The following is an 18515-nucleotide window of genomic DNA, read 5'->3' as shown; positions in this document are numbered from 1 at the left end:
TTGAGAGCCCAGCAAATACCAGACCTTGTCGCCTTCTGGTGCCAGCTCTGCGCAAGCAACTCCTACCTTAGGCAGAGCAAGTATGGTATGACAATGTGATCCCCTTTTGCTTTTTACATTTTTTTATGACAGTTGCCTAGAACTACTTTGCTGCAGCCTTTGGCAGGGGCTTTGTTACACTTAAGAGATGATCAGTGCTATCTGCTCTAACCTTTCTAGGGCTGAGGCGAGCAAATCAAGGCCCTCTCCTTTAAAACCTCAAGTCAGTGATGATAATCCATGTGGCAGAAGTGAGGTCTATGCACATAGCATACTGTTGCATACATGATTCCTGAATTGGGGTTAATGTATTTCTGGGTTTTAGAAGGGGGGGGGGGAACTACAGTATATTCCAATAAAAGATATTTTACACTGTAGGCTCCATCCTACATCACACAAGCAGACCTTCACTCATGCAACAGGACTTCCCTTTCCTCTCCTCCCCCAGTATCTCATATGCTTGCACTCTTCAATTCTTCTCCTGAGGGCCCTTCAACCCTCCAGAGCATAGGGGCTTTCTCTTTTGCAGTGGTGTCGGCTCCACTGGCAGATGGACACCTTTGTATACTATTATCTTAGTACCTGCTTTAATATGGCATACAGATTTGAGACCATTCAGTAGCCATCTCCATATAAATTATGCAATACTCCTAAATATATTACATGGAAATAAAATACCCTAAAGTCAGTAAGACTTTTTCAAGTAATATGTTTAGGATCAGAATGTAACTTGTGTAATACAAAACATGCTGTGATAGTTGTTTAAAAAAATCTAACTATATAAAATTGAAGAGATAGCTTGCATATGAAATCCTGAAGGAAAGAGTTTCGTGTAGTTTCATTTTTATAAAGTTTCTCCAAGTTAATATTAATAGAACTGCTTATTTTCTAGAATAAACCAGTCTTATCACTCTAAAGACAAGCCGTTGCAACTTTAGAAAATACCCCCGTTTATTGATTAATAAGAAATACAAAGTGGCACATATTTCCACTTGCTCCTCATGCTCTCAGCTTCATATTTTTAATTAGAAAACAGAAGACTTGCAGCAGCAGCCTTATAAAGTTTCTCATGTCAAATTTGAAGTTAATGATGGCAGTGGAAAAAAACATGGCTGATGCAAAATACAGCTGGCCCAACTGCTCTTATCACATGAAGGATGTTACTTCCTGTTTGGCTTGCAGCAGCAAAGATTTCTCGTCATCTTCACCAAGTGAGTTCATTTTGTTACTTCGATCAAAGGTGGATTCTCCTACAAACAGGCTGACACCTCAATCTGCAGGTTGAGGAATAACACTGATATGAAGAAAATTATCAGGATAACTCATGTGTTCACTTAGCCACTGTATTGGCGTCTCCAACATTGGTTCTATTCCATGAATCACCACTTGAGTCTTCTTTTCACCATCTAATTCCAAAAGAAAGAAAAAGGCCACTAATCAAACATCCACAGGCTAAAATATGCTTGAAGCAAGAGGCACTTGCTTTCATTACATGGCGAAACGCTGAAGAATCCTTGCTTTGTGGCACTGATTATCTTACTACTGCATATTTTAACTGAACGAACAGCTGGAAAGCCTGTCATGGAGAAAGTTAGAGCTAAAAAACATTTGAATTCAAATGTGTTTGAAAAAAATGGAAAGTTTTGTTACATGAAACTTAAAACAACTGTCAGTTTTTGAAACAGCTGTAATTTTAATAAGGCTGTAAATGGATTTATATTTCTGTCTGCTATGATACTGCAATTAAATATGTAACGGCCTTAAATAGGGCATTCAAAGATTTCTTAATTCAAAAGATATTAAATTGGAATTGAGTGGAACTGCCAAATAAGTGTGCTTTGGATGCCAAAAACCAAACAGTAATTCCGCATCAGAGGGGAGGGAAGAAGGAATCCTTAAGACACAGTGGATCCCTTAGGAATACTCTAGACCTATTGAAATAAATGGGACTTAAGCTATTCGATTCAGTATACAATGATCAGAATGTCTTCCTCACATGCTTTCACTTGGACATGTTTTAAGGAGTAAATGTAACTTTCCTGATCTCCTGTATGATTAAGAGCAACATTATTTCATAGAATAGTATAAGGCCATCGAGTCCAACCCGCCGCTCAATGCAGGAATCCACCCGAACGCATACCTGACAGATGGCTGTCCAGCTGCTACTTGAATGCCTCCAGTGTGGGAGAGCCCACAACATCCCTAGGTAACTGGTTCCATTGTTGTACTGCTCTAACAGTCAGGAACTTTTTCCTGATTTAAAGAACTATGGATAAATTATGGCAACTGTTTAGAATGACTCTCCCACACAAACTGCTTATGAATCTTTTACCCAACTCCTTCAAGATGCCACCCAAAAAACTAATTTTATTTGCTCTTTATTCAAGTTATTTGTTTCCTTTCCATAACTTTAACACAAACTACAAAGAGCAGTAGTGTTTTCTATAAACTACAACTACCTTGACACAGTATAGCAAAAGTGATGCAACTAGGTGAAACATGGTCTATGAGCACAGTTCTGATTCTTCTGATTCTTCTGATCTCTTGAAGAGAAAAGTATCAATTAGCATAGAAAGAATTCTGCTGGTATAATTGCATTTACATTAGGCATCTGTACTCATTAGCTTTTATTATTTATACTTTCACATGATACCAAAGTGAAGATCAAATTTAGAACAGAGATCATAAAGCTGAGACTGAGGATATAACATGGGATCCAGGGACAGTTGTAGATGGGATCCAGCCTTTCAAATAGTGAATGTTGGAGACTCTGGCTTGGATAAGTTAACTTAAGGAGTCTAACTTAACTTAAGGAAATACATGGATGGGTGCAGGGAGGGCAATCCTAAATAACAATATAGGTTAGGAAAGAAGAAATAGGAAGCCTTTCTTCTCTGAACATTGAGTTAACATTTTATAAACCAAGCCTATACTACTTATAACAGAAATGTCCATTTGCACCATTTACACATTTACCAGAGTGGTTTTCTAAGGCACTTCCAACTCTAAATATGACTGAGCCTGGATCCAATTCAGTACACTGACCAGTGTGGTGGGATATGGGTAAATAAATATCCTAAACAGTTCTGCATGTCTTACTTGTAACAGACTAGCAACTATCAAGACTGAACATTTCCAAAAGTATGCCAAACAAGGGAAGAATAAAAGCCTGAGAGAGTAGTTACGTCTAAGGTGAGGGAAGTGTAAGAGTGTGTGTGTGTGTGTGTGTGTGTGTGTGTGTGTGTGTGTGTGTTCAGGTAGAAACTGAAAGGCTCTGGGATAGGGAAACAAATGGCTAATTTTTATTAAAAAAACCAATCCAACATAAGAATCTCACTGCAACTCCAAAGTGTCAATATCACAAAAGACCCTTCGGACTTTTTTTAAAAAAACCTTATACATGCTTTCTAATTAAGGTAAGAGTATTCTGAAGATGCTTAGCAATTTAAAAACTTTTTGTTTTGGAAAAGGTGGGGCAAAAGCAGGCCGTTTCAACAAAAATGGTATATTGAATTAGATCTGGGATTGCAGTTTTGATAAAGCCTGATATAGCTCCACATGACAGAAATGATCACTTAAACCTGCTCTGGGGTTTTTAAACATGCAAAGCATCGTAACATATAATACCTTTGTGTGGATTCCAGCAAGAGAATGTAGCATCATCAATATACAGAGAATCATTTTATCAAGCTATGGAATGTATTGCAGAGACACGATTTCATTAAGATTTAACATTGAGCTAACGGCTCTGCAAAGAACTCTAGAAACTTGAGGTTTTGGAAAGGAGGGTACTGACATTTAAAGGACCTAAAAAGTTTGGGCTCAGGATATTTTTTTAAAAAAAAACCTGCTGGCATCATACATACCTGCTCATACCTTAAGCTCAGCCTTAGGGGCTCTGATAGAAGGCACATCAGCAAGACCTATTAATTGGCAGGCACTATAGAAAGGGCCTTTTTGGTCGAGGCCGCCTCACAGGTAAATCAATATTTTTTATTGGCACATTATAGAGGGCTGGTTCACATATCACAATAAGCCATCCTGAAAATAAGCCACAGTGGGTTGGTTGGTCACTCGTTAATCCAAGTTACTCCTGACAGACGATTGGGAGCTCTGACATGGCTTGTTTCCTCCTTAGTCCTCCTGCCTGCTCTTGGCATGCATCCCATGGGCCTTTGCGGCACAACCCCTCTCATATCCTCATGCCTATGGAAGGACACTCTCCTGGCTTCCTGCCCCAATCACTACCTGTTTTCTGTGCAATTTTTCAATTCATAACTTTTTAAAAAACAAAACAAAACTATGCTTTGGAAGTACAGAAACGGGCTCGTGTTTAATTCTGTCTTTTGCAAGTGCGCAATTGTATACATTTACCAATCCACTATTTACTTTGTTCAGCAGTACAAATAAACACCCCCTATGTATGTGTTGAAATACCACTTGTCAATTTCATCCTCTTACTCTATTACAGCTTGAACTGACCCTTGTCATTTCTCTCAACACCACTTCAGCGTTTCACCTGACCCTGAACCCCATCAGCAGCAGAAGAATGGGATGGGGCTATTGGGGCAGGCTGGCATATGTACTTACTGCAAAAATGTCTTTGCTTTTTAATTTGATTTTTCTGTCCTCAAGTGGATGTTTGCAAATGACAGAAAAATAAAATGAAAAAGTGAAGCTGTTTTCACAGTAAGTACATACACCTACCTACCCAAGAGCTCCAGCCCATTGAGTTGCTGCTTTTGGAGTTCAGGTTCAAGAGAAGTGCCAATGTGAGAGAGGAAACTGACAAATGTCAATTTCATTCTCCAGTATGTCTTGATTAGACAAATGGGAGTTTATTGGTGCTTCCTGCCCCAATCAGGATCCCTTTTCAGAGCAACTGGTTCATTCACATGCTTTTTCTTTTCTTTTTCGGTGCTTCTTAAGTGTGCAAATGGGTTCTTTTGTTTTTGCTATTTGCCCCCACACCCCATTCCTGCAAGTGAGCAGATATACCTGTCCACTAAGTACAGTCTATAGTAGTACAATTTATAGTACTGTCAACTTCCTACCTATTCCACTTTTGAAAATTCGCACACTTGCGAAGGACCAGGGGGTGGATTATGAAGCATTGAAAAATAAATAAATAAATAAATAAATAAATAAATAAATAAATAAATAAATAGTTGTGAACAAGTAATGGGCATTCCCAAGTGCTATTTCAGTACTGGTGGAGGAGCAGACACCACTGATGAGGAAGGTTGGCACTAGCAACACTAATGAGATCACGAAGAGCGGCGGGGCTATTTCCTGCTCTTGCCAGGCAGCTTGTAAGTCATGCCGAGAAGCCATACTGCTGGGTTAGCATGTCACAACACACCACCCTCAACAACCCAACAACAAGCCACGGTTTCTCAGGGTGGCTTGTGTGTGGTTAACAAACCACACTGAATCATCTGCACTGAGTTCAGATATGATGATATGCTACGCTGACACAAACCCACCAAGGCTTATCATGATATACCAACCAGGTCCAAGAGTAACACAGTCCAAGAAAGAATATAATTCCTCAGCAATAGCCTGAGAAAAATGTTTTTCCCCCTGTGATGAGGTTTCCAGTGAAGTAACCATGTCAGTGGTTGAAAAGGAACTGAGGATTAGGATGGGAACATACTGAGCATGCACAGTACAATGGTGGGGGAGAGTTCCCGCCAAAAGTGTTCCCTCAGCTATGGAAGTTTCTGAGGAGAGGCTCTGTGCAGGCGCAGAACCCACATGTGTGATGCACAGAGACCACGAAGAAGAACTCAAGCTTAGGGTCCTAACCTTAATAAGTACCTTACATTAGCTCTACATGATTCCAGAACCCAAGCAGTAACCACAAACTACAACAGTGCAAGTAAATGTATATTTGTGCTATGATATAAGAGATTTGTAGTTGCTGGAAAGTTTAAGCAATTGAAATGGTTACAAGCTTTACATTCCATACTTCTTCCATTCCGGCAATGTTACTTCACATTCCTACTTTTAACACTTTCAATTGACATCAAGATAAAGATGAGCAAACTTATGAAAATCTAGATAGCCCTGATTTTGCTTCTTTGTGGAGCAGTAGAAATCCAGCTAATTGAATACAAGCTGTGAAGAACCACATGCTTGGAGGCTGTACTACATACATCATGCTGAAGAATTTCTTCCTCAGCCACGGTGGTAATAGTCAGTGGGGTCAGGTCAAAGAGGGTTAAACTGAGTCAGGATATAGCCAGCCAAAACTAATACATCAAACACTGAGTTTAAAAGGACAATTAATCTTCAGCAGAAAATGCTTCCTGAGAAATGAGATCTCAATCTTAAGAGCACACTACATGATGTAGCAGTAAAAAAAGTACATATACAAGCTTAGACAGCTTTTATCCCATGATCACAAACAGAAGGGGAGTGCTGTTTATAAGAAAAATATAAACCTAATACTTAGAAACTTTTTCCAGGCTTCTACTCTGTGTGAAATAAATGAATAAAGTCATAACACTTAAAATCCATTCCTGATGTATACTACAATTACATTTGTTGATACTTAAGTATTTAATAAATTTGGACACCGCAAAATCAATAAATTGGGAAAAGAAGGCAGAAGGGAACGTCTGACAAAAAATAGTGGCAATATGAAAACAGCAGTTATACTGACACTGAGTAGATTTCAAACTGAGTTCTTTTTCCCATCGGTGTAGAAACCACAGGAAAAAGTTTGCCTTTGCCAACTCCTAATTATTTCAACCTGTAGCAAGGCTACATTTGGCATCTACTACTCGGCAATTCACATTCTGTTTGTCACAATAATTTGTCTGTGTTCAGACAACACAATAGTCAATAGTAGGTTAATAGTCAACTCCACGGTTGATTATCAAGGCGGTGCTCCCCACATGACATGATTATAATCAACCATTGTATGGATTAAGGCCATACTATTATTCAACAGTATGTCTGATTGACACATATCCCCTCTCCCTCCCACCCCAATCCTCTCACTGGTATCCCATCAGCTATTGAGAGTTATGCTGGCTGGACTAGAGTGGCCGCAACCGCTTTGGTTGCTCTTGCCAGGGGACTCTGTAGTTGCCAAAAATAACCCTGTGTGTGCAACAAAATAGTCAATGGCGCCTGACACACAATACGATAATGAATGGCTGTTCAAATAATCAACTCTGCACAGCTTTGGTTATTTGCATTGGTTACTTCAGACCAATCACCAACCATGGTGTGAAAAAGTCCCAACAGATGACACAATAACCAACTGTTGATTATTTAACTCACCGCTGATTATCATGTCGTCTTATCCCAGTCTAAGTGTTCCATTGCCCTCTGATAAGCGTGATGAAGTCAAGCTCCAGAATTCTTACAAATCTTGGAGCTGTGAAGGGGAGATTCTCACCAGAATTACACTGTGTTTTGGAGATGTTCCAAGCACCTCAGAAACACAGTACAAATACAGGGAAGATCTCTGTTTTCTCCCTGATGCCAAGGTTGGGAAGAAGTCTAAGACTAATTTTGGTGCTGGGCTCCTAAGATACTCCAAGCACCTGGAAAAGCCCAGCATAACTGAGGCTGCAATTCCTGTTCCCCTCTCCAGGTCCAATCTGGAAAGGACGACTGGGGATGTACAGCAGGTTGCATGAATGATTCTTCACTTTCCAGCTCCAAATTTAGAGATGACGCAGGAGCAAATTATTGTGGTTGCCAGCTAAAATTTGTCACCCCTTGCTACCAGCACATTCTAGATTAATCACAATAATCTTCTGGCACACCAATATAAGTGTTGCTATTTAACTAACCAAAGTGCCGTGCCAAAAGCCATGCCAAGCAGAATCTACCATATTCCAACTGATACAATGGCACAGGAAGTCAAGGCAGTATTTTTCCTGTGGCTGCCACATGCTGAAATGGTCTGGTGAAGAGCCCTAACTCCTTTTCTATTATATCCAATTATATTAGGTATAATAAGTAACTTATTTTCAACTACAACTAAGTACTTATGAACCCACCACTGCAGCAGTCTGCTGCATGTTTGCAGAAGAGGCAATTATCCCAGGTTTCCCATTCCCATCAGCTCTGACTGCAGCACTATAACATAGTAACTCAATGGCACCAACAGTCCAATGATGATAGATGATGATAGATTGGCATGGAATGATAACTACTGGAGAAAACTTGGAAAGTGGGGGAAGAATGGTATGGAGTTATCATGGAAGATGGCATGGCTGGCTGAATGCAACATTCTGTTCCAGGCCTGATTTGGATTTATTATTGGGCGAATTGTTATTAATTTAGACTGTGAACCAAACATCATGGACATTTATATTTCATGTCACATAAAAATGCTGTTCTGCCTAAAAATGGTCAGCCCTTGCTTCTGTTATGTTACGGAACATCATCTTCAAGAAGTGCTCATGCTTATGAAGCTCCCGAAAAAACATAGAAACATCTCAGGGGCAAATCTGAAAAACTGAATAATTTTCTTTTAGAATTATTAATTACTAAAGGTGTTCATATATTTCTACCCAGCATTTACTCCCCAAAATTATTTCTAAAATTATGTAATAGACCTTTATAGGAAGACTAAAGATGTCAAATTTCTAGAAATGTTAATACCATGGGAATTTGGTATCAAATTCTATACCAGCTACATTTCTATACCGGCTATTGGGCGGTATAGAAATGCAATAAATATATTTTTTTTAATCCTCTCATTAAAATTCTCAGCAGAGTTATTTATTCTATTGCTAATTAAAATTATAATCTAACACAGGGTAGGCAACCTAGTGCCCTCCAGATGTTTTGAACTACAACTCCTATAAGCCCCAGCCAGCATGACCAGTGACCAGGGATTCTGGGAGTTGTAGTCCAAAATATCTGGAGGACACCAGTTTGCCTACCCCTGATTTAATGTATCTTCTTCTGATAGACATTTAGGGATAATCCAAGTTATGTTCAGTTTACCAACATGTGACTCAAATTATTATATCGTTTGCAAAGAAAATGTGCATTGACATCAGTTTGGGTGTTCAATAGTGTTCTGTGTTTCTGGGCTTATTCTGATTAGATGCTGTAGGTGTGAAACCCATATGAGAAAAACACTGTATTTTATCTTGCCACTCCCACCATATATGATGGAACAGTGTGAGGCTTGGGTCTATGGGACTCACTGCCACAGTTTTTAATAGTTCCCAATTAGACCTCACTGTTAAAGAATGCTGCCTAAGTTAGCTATGAAATCTTTAACCACTGCCACCAAAATTAACCCTCTATACCTGAAAGAAAGTCAGCAGGCTGGTCCTACTCCAGAATGTTTACTTGCACCTTGTGTAACTAGAGAAAAATGGGTAGTAAAGAAACGGGTAGAGTTTGCAACACATTACTATAATAAAAAATATAGTGGCATAAAAATGAAGAGGCAAAAGTTATAGTGAGCGAAGAGGCGAAGGTTATACTGCAGCTCGTTGATCTACTCCATTCTTTGTAGTGAAGTTCAACACATGGCATACTCAATGCAGTGTCTGTTCTGAAAGTAAGGTGGGTGGATGGGGAGGAATGACAAGTGATCATCAACTATCACCATCTAGTAGTGCTTCATACTATATTGCATCAACTAGTAGTGGTTCAAAGTGTATGGCATCCTACAGACACCTATCCTTGATTGAAGGAATTGCCAGCTACATGAACGACAGGCTAAGAGACAGGGATAGCATTGCCAAGGTCTGTCATTGTCCAGTTCAATCATTGCTGAACAAGCCATCACTGGTAGTGGATAGAATTCTTGAGAAGGGAATAGGTTTTGGGTTGAACCTTTCTTTTTCACCTAAGAGTTGACAATAGATATCATGAGCATGTGGATTAAACCCCACTTCATTATGGTAGTCATTAATATTTCTCTCTATTTTTCAAATCCTGTTATATTATGGATCTTTAACATATTCTACTGTGATGAATGTACTGTCAAAGAGCCATTGTATTTATTTTATACCTGGTTTTAATCATGTATACCATAGTTATTTCATGCTGGGGAGCTATATGTCATTCTATAATCTTTCACATGTCCCCAAGCATTTCTTATTTATCTGTAGGAGGAAGGAGTGTTGCCTGCAGTGATCAGGGGAGGGGAAACTGTAAGCTTTCAGATGTTATTGGACTCCAACTCCCATCAGCCTTAGCCAGCATGGCCAATGGTCACAGTTGCAGTCCACCATCAGGAAAACTACATGTTCCCTTCTGCCTTTAGATCAGTGGTTCCCAAACTTTTTCAGGTAACCGCCCCCTTGGTTCCACAAACTCATGCCCAGTGCCCCCTACCCTACACTATAGAAATCATTATTCAGAATAGCGGTTTTCAAAGACCTACTAAGGAAGATAATAATAAAATTCAGAACAGTAACAATTGAATATTTATTCAAAATCTGAAGCACCTGCCGCACCGCAGGCTTGCCGAGGGAGGGAAAAGAGAGCGAACGCCTCTGTTTTGCAGCCGGCGTTGTGGAGCACACCAAGCAGGGTATGTCTCTTCATTAACATTTTGGTGTTTTTGAAACATTTCAATTCACCGTTAAAAAGACTCTTCTTAAACGGTATTAATACATTTGCCTCTTAACGCCCCCCTATGCAATCCTACCGGTACCGGCCACTTTGGGAACCACTGCTTTAGATGTTCAGATTTTATGCAAAATTAACCCAACTCTGTTAAGACCTCCCCATGCATGGTAACATGCACTGTCCAACCAACAAACAAACCAAATTCAGGCACCCTTCTTCGCTTTCACAGTGTGTACTCTTATATAAAACAAATATACATGGTTTCAACATCTATATTTTGAAGGATATTAATATTAATCATGATTATTCTATTATACTGGTTAAGATAAAAATGACTACAAATGTCCCTTGTCCTCATAATACCTACCTTGATAATATTTTATTTAAAATTCCCCAGACACTGCAAGCAAGAAAGCACATGTTTTATCATGTCTTTATCTCATACCTTCAGGGTTAATTGCAGCAGGGCAAACATCTTTTAGGAGATCCCCCAGTGTATGTAGCTGTCCATCTGCAGCAACAGGACGAAACAACTTCTGTATAAAAGGTCGCTCAGTTGTTACCTGGTAATAGATAACATTAGTAAAAATTAGCTAGAATAACCTTAATGATCTTACAACAGCATTATAGATAAAACAAACCTAAAGGTCTTCAAACAAAGGTTCAAGGTTACAAGAGACTACAAAACTCAGTCTCTTTGGGTTCCTTACGCTAGAAATTTGTTAAATTATACCAGTAGGTCTTTTATATCACTATTTTTGGCACAGGAGCTTAATGAAGAGGGAGTGGACATTTTAAAGCTATGTTGTTTTGGGCAGTAAGAAAGAAGGAAAAATGTTAGCATTAAGGAATTATCCATAGTAATCTATTATTTCTTTTTATAGTAATCTATTATTTTTAAATTTTTATATACTATTCCTTTATTGCCAGAAACATAAAATATAAAGATTTATAAATATTAAACAAGGGCATAAAAGCCATAAAACCTACAAATAAATAAATCATTCTAAAATACATTTAGACTGTGAGTTTAAATTCATTTCAAAATTCTCCTTTTATTGCCTGGGCTAACCGAAACATTGTAATCTGGTGCTGAAAAGAATAAAAAGTTGGGGGGAAACTTAACTGCCTTGGGAGGCATTCCAAAGTGAGGGAACCACCACAGAGCAGGACCTCTTCTGAATACTTCAATGCACAGACAGGATAGTACAGGAAGAGACATTCTTTCAGACTTTATTTATTTATTTATTTATTTTATTATATTTTTAAACCGCCCAATAGCCGAAGCTCTCTGGGCGGTTCACAAAAATTAAAACCATAATAAAACAACCAACAGGTTAAAAGCACAAATACAAAATACAGTATAAAAAGCACAACCAGGATAAAACCACGCAGCAAAATTGATATAAAATTAAAATACAGAGTTAGAACAGTAAAATTTAAATTTAAGTTAAAATTAAGTGTTAAAATACTGAGAGAATAAAAAGGTCTTCAGTTGGCGACAAAAAGAATACAGTGTGCCCATTGCCATTTAGGGCTTTAAAGATAATCATCAGCACCCTGAATTGGGCATAGAAACAAACCAGCTTCTTGGAACTGGGAGCCATCTACCCACACTGCATCCATTGACCCTCATCCATCCCATTACTAAGTTCACACAATGGTTTAGTGCATCCACAGCTCATCTGATTCAGATGACACTGAGAAACAGGTGGATATCATCAGTCTACTGATGACACCTCACTCCAAATCCCGAGATGACATTTTCCAGTGGCTTCATATAGATATTAAAAAGCATGGCTGACAATATGGAACCTTGTGGGACCCCAGAGGTGAAATGCCATAGAGTCAAGCAGAAGTTCCTCAATTCAGAACCACTGTATCACCATGACCCCCAATCCACAGAACCATTTAAACAAGATACCCTGCTCAATAGTATCAAAAGCTGCTGAGAGATTGAGAGGAATCAAAAGGATCACATTCCTCCTAACCAAAGCTGTTTCAGTGCCAAACTCTGGCCTAAACCAAGATTGAAATGGACCTAGATAACCTATTTCATTGAACAGCACATGGAGTTTGACCACCACCACCCTCTTGAGGAGCTTTGCTCAAGTTGTTATAACCTTCCAGGTTCAAAAAGTTTTTCTTAAAGAGTGATCTCACAACTGCCTGCTTTAAGGTAGCTGGGACCACTCCTGAATCATTATCTTCTGCACTCAACTGGTTAGTCCCCTTTGGCTTAATGTAAGGAACCAAGATGGCCTAGGGTTAAGAGACAATACAGATGTATGGAATCTTTTCAAGTACCATATCCACATTCTCAGACTGCAATAACTGAAACTGATCCCATAAAACCAGACCTGACAGTCTAATGTGAATCTTTTCTGGATCTGTATGAATGATGGCATCTAGGTCACAGTGAATACAAGTGACCTTACCTTTAGAGTGCCTAGCATGCATGCCATACCAGACTTTCAAAGATTCCAACATATCTCTTCTAGGGTCTAGAGGTAACAGCCCTTTCACAATACGAGAAAGCTCTGCTGGACAGCTACTTGAGGATGCAGTGGAAGAGGATAAGTAGGAGAGATTTGCCATTCCATGTTTGTCATGGCTGCCATCTAAGAAGGCTCCATTAAAGTGGTTCTGGCATGAATACTAAAATCCCTCAAGTCAAGCTTCTGAGTGTTTTCTAACACCAAATAGCTCAGACAACGAACTGATGGGCACTGGAGGTGGCTGGTACACTAGCAGAATCCTCAACCTGTCTCTGATCCAACACTAGGTACAAAAACTCAAGTCCAACAGATGAGTGGACTAGTCTCCTTGTCTGTAACGAGTATAACTAGTGTATATAAGATTGTACTGACACAAATTGCTTGTGTGAAATGAGAAGGCTTTGCTTATTTTGAAGCCTGGTGACAAAACAACCTTCACCTACTTTGAAAGCTTAGGTCAGAAAGCTAGAGTTCAAACTTTGGAGTGATGTAGCAGCTAAACAAAGTAGAGTTATCTCAAAGTAAGAAGAAGATTTAGAGAATAGTTGTTCCATAGGTATCATGATTAAATATTACTGAGTCTTGTGTGTAAGGACATTGGCTTATACACTTCGCTTAAAATTCCATTAACCAAACAGTTTATACAGGATGTAATCATAACTTTAAAAACATAACCCACAAATTACAATTCTTAAGAATAAAAGCCAACAAACTTACTAGTCTTTACATCTACATAAAAGAATGGGTTTCCTAATTGTATTTAAACCACTGCAAATTACCTTACATGTTGAACCCACTATAACCATCTTATGATTTCCACATGTCAATATTTTAGCACTGTAAAAACTGTAGCTCCTCTTCCATTACTTCATGTATATATCAGCATACTACATATAAGTCTATAAAGTTTTCTCAATTTGCTGTTGAATAAAACTGTCTGACAACAGCTTTTCAACTCTGCCTTAAAATTGGCTTCAATTTGACTCCTAAACTTCAGAATTAGGAACTATTTATTATTCATAGTGCAAGCCCATTGAATTCTCTCGAAAAGTAATGAAACACTCATTTTAAGTTTATTCTTTAACTACAATCAGCCATATACACACATGTGTGTGTTTATATTTCCAGGAAGTTTTTAAAATTAAGACATAGTTTTAAATTTATTTCTTTTGTAACTTCAATGAAATACAACAAATCTCTGTTACATGATACCAGTTCATATTAAATGAATTATTGCAGTCACTACCTGCTTGGCATGCCTGAATTCCTGGCAGTTATCAAACAAGTGGGTCAACCAAGCCTTGAAAAGTCTCTCTCTCTCTCTCTCTCTCACACCCACCCACACACCCCCTGCCATTGGATATCAGCCCACTATCACAGTGATGAGGACAGGCCTGATATACCCAGTTCCACCCATCACATTGTACAGATGGCAATATAACTGCAGGACAGGCAAAAAGGTATTCCAAGCAAAAGGTATTCCAAGCAATCCACCACTATCACTACAGTGATGCTTGTATTATGGTGGCAGGTGAAGACTACAAGGGTGATAGAAGATGAAATGAAGCCACAAAATCACACCTCAAGTGTCAGTTGATGTGTGCTTACTCCTCCCACTACGCAAACAGTTGAAATAGATGGGTATAAGGCTAGTATAATTTTAAAGTATTACTCAAACATTTTCCCATCAATGACTGCTAGTAGATTGACATTTAGCTCAGAGTTTATAAGCAATTTTGTCATTAAGTTTCTGCAAAACTAAACACAGCTGAACGTAACACACCAAGTTATAGAAAATAGAATTTCGTGAAAACTCAACACCAAAATCTTTATTGCAATCTAAAATGAAAAACACAATCACTTCAAGTGCCACACAGGCCTATTTCTACAACTCACTCAAGGCAATAAGATATACTGCTGCTGCTGCTTCTTAGGGCACCTTCTCCTATTGGAGCTTAGCTATCATTACAGCTATTTTTGTTTTTGACACCGCTGCTCTAAGTAATTGTATAGAAGAACAATTATAGTGCTTGATGCAACAACAAAAAATTATCTAGGTAGAGAGGATTGACTTACATATGAAGTCATGCCAAGTTCTGAAAATAAATACATATATTGGAACCACACTGTCAAGAAACTTTCATTCTCTTATCCCATTTTTTCTGTAGTCGGTCCAAGTGTTCACTGTCCAGCTGAGTTAATTGGAAGATCTTTGGGGGTAGCATATTACTAGGGAGCCATCAATATCCCTATCCTCATGAATTTATCTGATCCTGTTTTAAAGCCATCTAAGTTACTTGCAGTTACCACATCTTGTGATAGCAAATTCAGTTTAACCATGTGCATTCACATCTTTGGCAGATATAAATGTAATAAATAATAAACAAATACAGATATTTTCAACTGTATCTGAATCACAACATTGCTAAGAATTGGAAATGCTAAGACTTCATGTAATCTATAAAAACTAAACTGTATACAAGCATTTCAATGTTAAATATTATATATATATATATATATTCATTCTTTAAAGTTAGCTCTGTTGCACTTTGAAGCACTGTTGTTTGTTGAAAGCTAATAATTATACAGTCCTTAAGGAATCTGAAACAAATACATATGTAGTACACCCATAGCGGAAATCTTTAGTTGTCATGGTCTGTTATTTAGTAAAATGTTATCATTATGTCTATAACAGTATCAAAGTAATGTCAGTGATACTTAACCTAAATAATATGAATGTCTCAGAGACTGTGGTTGAATTAAGGGCAGCCATTAGAATTACACACACATCTGGAATGAAGTTAGACTTATTTATTTTTATATAGTAAGGTTTATTACAATGTTGTCTAGACAATAACGCTGAAAAGATTTTGGTCACAAATAGTTTAAGGACAATTTTCCTAATCATATGTGGGCAACAACCCATGTCTTCCTCACATCCTTTCATTTGGCAGGATATGTTGTAAGGAGTAAATGTAACTTTTCTGATCTCCTACATGATTAAGAGCAGCATTATTTAAAGAACTATGGATAAATTATGGCGACTGTTTAGACTGACTCTCCCACACAGACTGCTTATGAATCTCTTACCCAACTCCTTCAAGATGCCACCCAAAAAACTAATGTTATTTGCTCTTTATTCAAGTTATTTGTATCCCTTTCATAACTTTAACACAAACTACAATTGTAGTAGTGTTTTCTATAAACTACAGCTGCCTTGGCACAGTATAGCAAAGGTGATGCAACTAGGTGAAATATGGTCTATGAGCATAGTTCTGATTCTTCTGATCTCTTGAAGAGAAAAGTATCAATTAGCATAGAAAGAATTCTGCTGGCTTAATTGCATTTACATTAGGCATCTGTACCCATTAGCGTTTTATTATTTATACTGTCACATGATACCAGAGTGCACAAAAAGACCAAGCTTAGAACAGAGATTCTAAAGCAGAGACTGAGTACATAATATAGGATCCAGGGATAGTTGTAGAAGGGACTCAACCTTTCAAAGGTTGAATGTTGCAGAAGATGGCTTGGATAAATTAAGGAGTCTAAGTTAACTTAAGGAAATACATGGAGGGGGCAAGGAGGGCATTCCTAAACAACAATATAGTATAAGAAAGAGGAAGCTTTTCTTCTCTGAACGTTGAGTACATCTTAGAAGACAAGCCTATACCACTAGTAACCAGAAATGTGTATGTACACCATTTGCTCATTTACCAGAGGGGTTTTCTAAAGAGCTTCCAATTCAGCAGTGAAAACAGACATCAAACTTAACCATGGTTTGGCTTGCAAACTTACAAAAGGCAAATAATAGTTTAGAAGTGTCTACTTTCATTTCCTATTATCTCAGCACTCAACTTCATTAGTTCACGTTCATTCCTTTCTGCACAGTGCAACTGCAACAGCCTCTAGAGGGCAAATAACAGCCATACTCATGGTTCATCAATCAGACTCAAGCAAATCAAAAGTTAAACTTCCTTAAATGACAGTTTGATGAAATGTCTGCATTAAGCTAGCAACAGTCCACACAGTACCCCAAGAGTGTTTTGTTTTTTAAAAAAATTCTGAACGTTAGTACAAGAACAGATTAAAGAGAAAGTTTCCCAAGTTTCTTTTTCAACAGCTTTTGCATAAGAGCTATACAGTTTGAAGGGTGGGCCATGGGACCACCTACTGAGGGAGAAATTTTATAAAACTCTAATGTACATGGACATGATTAGTGGCTCTGAAAAATTTAGCTACAACTAGTATTCTATTTAGCCACTGTTTTACAAACAATTTCCACTCATTTTTCTTAATTCAGACTGCACATTATACACTTACAAAGAATGACTTGGTAAGGTGGTGAGTGGTACAAGACCAGGAAGGTGAAAAGTAGCACGGCAACTCAAGATGGGCAGGACATTCAATCCCACCCCTGGTAAGCATGTGTAGTAGTTAGATTACGGATACAAAGCTAGCTTACAAGACAATTGGGCTATGTGGTATTTTAACTTATTACATACAGAGAAATCGTTTTTAAAAATAAACTCAGGGCCAACATTAAATATCAGAAGTTATTATTTGAACCAAGGTTTCCTTTGTTCAAAATGGCAGTTGTACTAGTGAAGAACTGACTGATTTTACATCAACAATACAACAAAATGGAACTCCAGTGTAGATTGTACAAAAGTCTCATGAAAGCAGCAAAAAAGGGGAAGAAGCAAAATTCTTATACTAGGAACAACTGAAATTAAACCTCAAGGTTATTAAACTAAATTAAAAAATGAAGGGATGCTATAACAGTTAATAATTTAAGGAAACTTTTTTTAGAGAAGGGGATATCCATATTAGACTGTTATTAAATTTATACTGAGTATGTATTTACTAGTGGGAGGCAGCAACTAATCAGCTGATGGAGGTGGCAGAGTAGTTACTTCACATCTGTCTGTACATGCAAAGTATATGGGTGCCCAGTCCAGCTGTCAGGTATCTCTCAAGCTTGAATTTACTGGTGCCAGAGGGACATCATGGGTGGGCTCTATGCTAATCTCCTTGAACATCTCAGGGTAGAGCTACCCTCTCCACACTGATCTTAGTGAACGTATGTATCTCATGTCCTTAGCTCAACAAAAGGTTTCATAGCAATGTAAGAAGGAGTACAAATCTTTTCTTGGTTTTTATGCTGTTTCACAGTTCAGAATTAGCAAGACTGAGCAATGTTTATGTGGAAAAGAACATTCATATAATCTCCTACCAGATATATTCTAAATGGGATGTAACGGAATCCACTATCTTCTGGAGGGTACTCCATGAGTTTCTTGTTTATGGCCCAAAACTGGTCAAATTTGTCTGAAAACAAATGAAAAGAAATATACTTTATGCAGTGTTTTTTAAAATAAATTTCTTATTTTTATTAATGCATTATTGTATGCA

At 38.1% G+C, this 18515-nt stretch overlaps 1 protein-coding gene across 1 annotated transcript in view; it reads right to left on the bottom strand.

The window, feature by feature from the left end:
- Nucleotides 1-356: 356 nt before the first annotated feature.
- The window catches only part of ATG5 (autophagy related 5), a 47227-nt gene continuing 29068 nt past the window's right edge, over nt 357-18515 (bottom strand). The window contains exons 6-8 of the mRNA XM_063124828.1: nt 18337-18431; nt 11048-11165; nt 357-1445 (exon numbers count right to left, since the gene is read on the bottom strand). Coding sequence (XP_062980898.1) covers nt 1309-1445; nt 11048-11165; nt 18337-18431 — 350 coding nt within the window. The 3' untranslated portion in view covers nt 357-1308. The remainder of the gene's footprint in view (nt 1446-11047; nt 11166-18336; nt 18432-18515) is intronic.

This window comes from Elgaria multicarinata, chromosome 4 (assembly GCF_023053635.1).
Source record: "Elgaria multicarinata webbii isolate HBS135686 ecotype San Diego chromosome 4, rElgMul1.1.pri, whole genome shotgun sequence".
NCBI classification, from domain to species: Eukaryota; Metazoa; Chordata; class Lepidosauria; order Squamata; family Anguidae; genus Elgaria; species Elgaria multicarinata.
The sequence above is the reverse complement of the archived record's forward strand: the minus strand, read 5'-3'. Positions and strand labels throughout refer to the sequence as shown.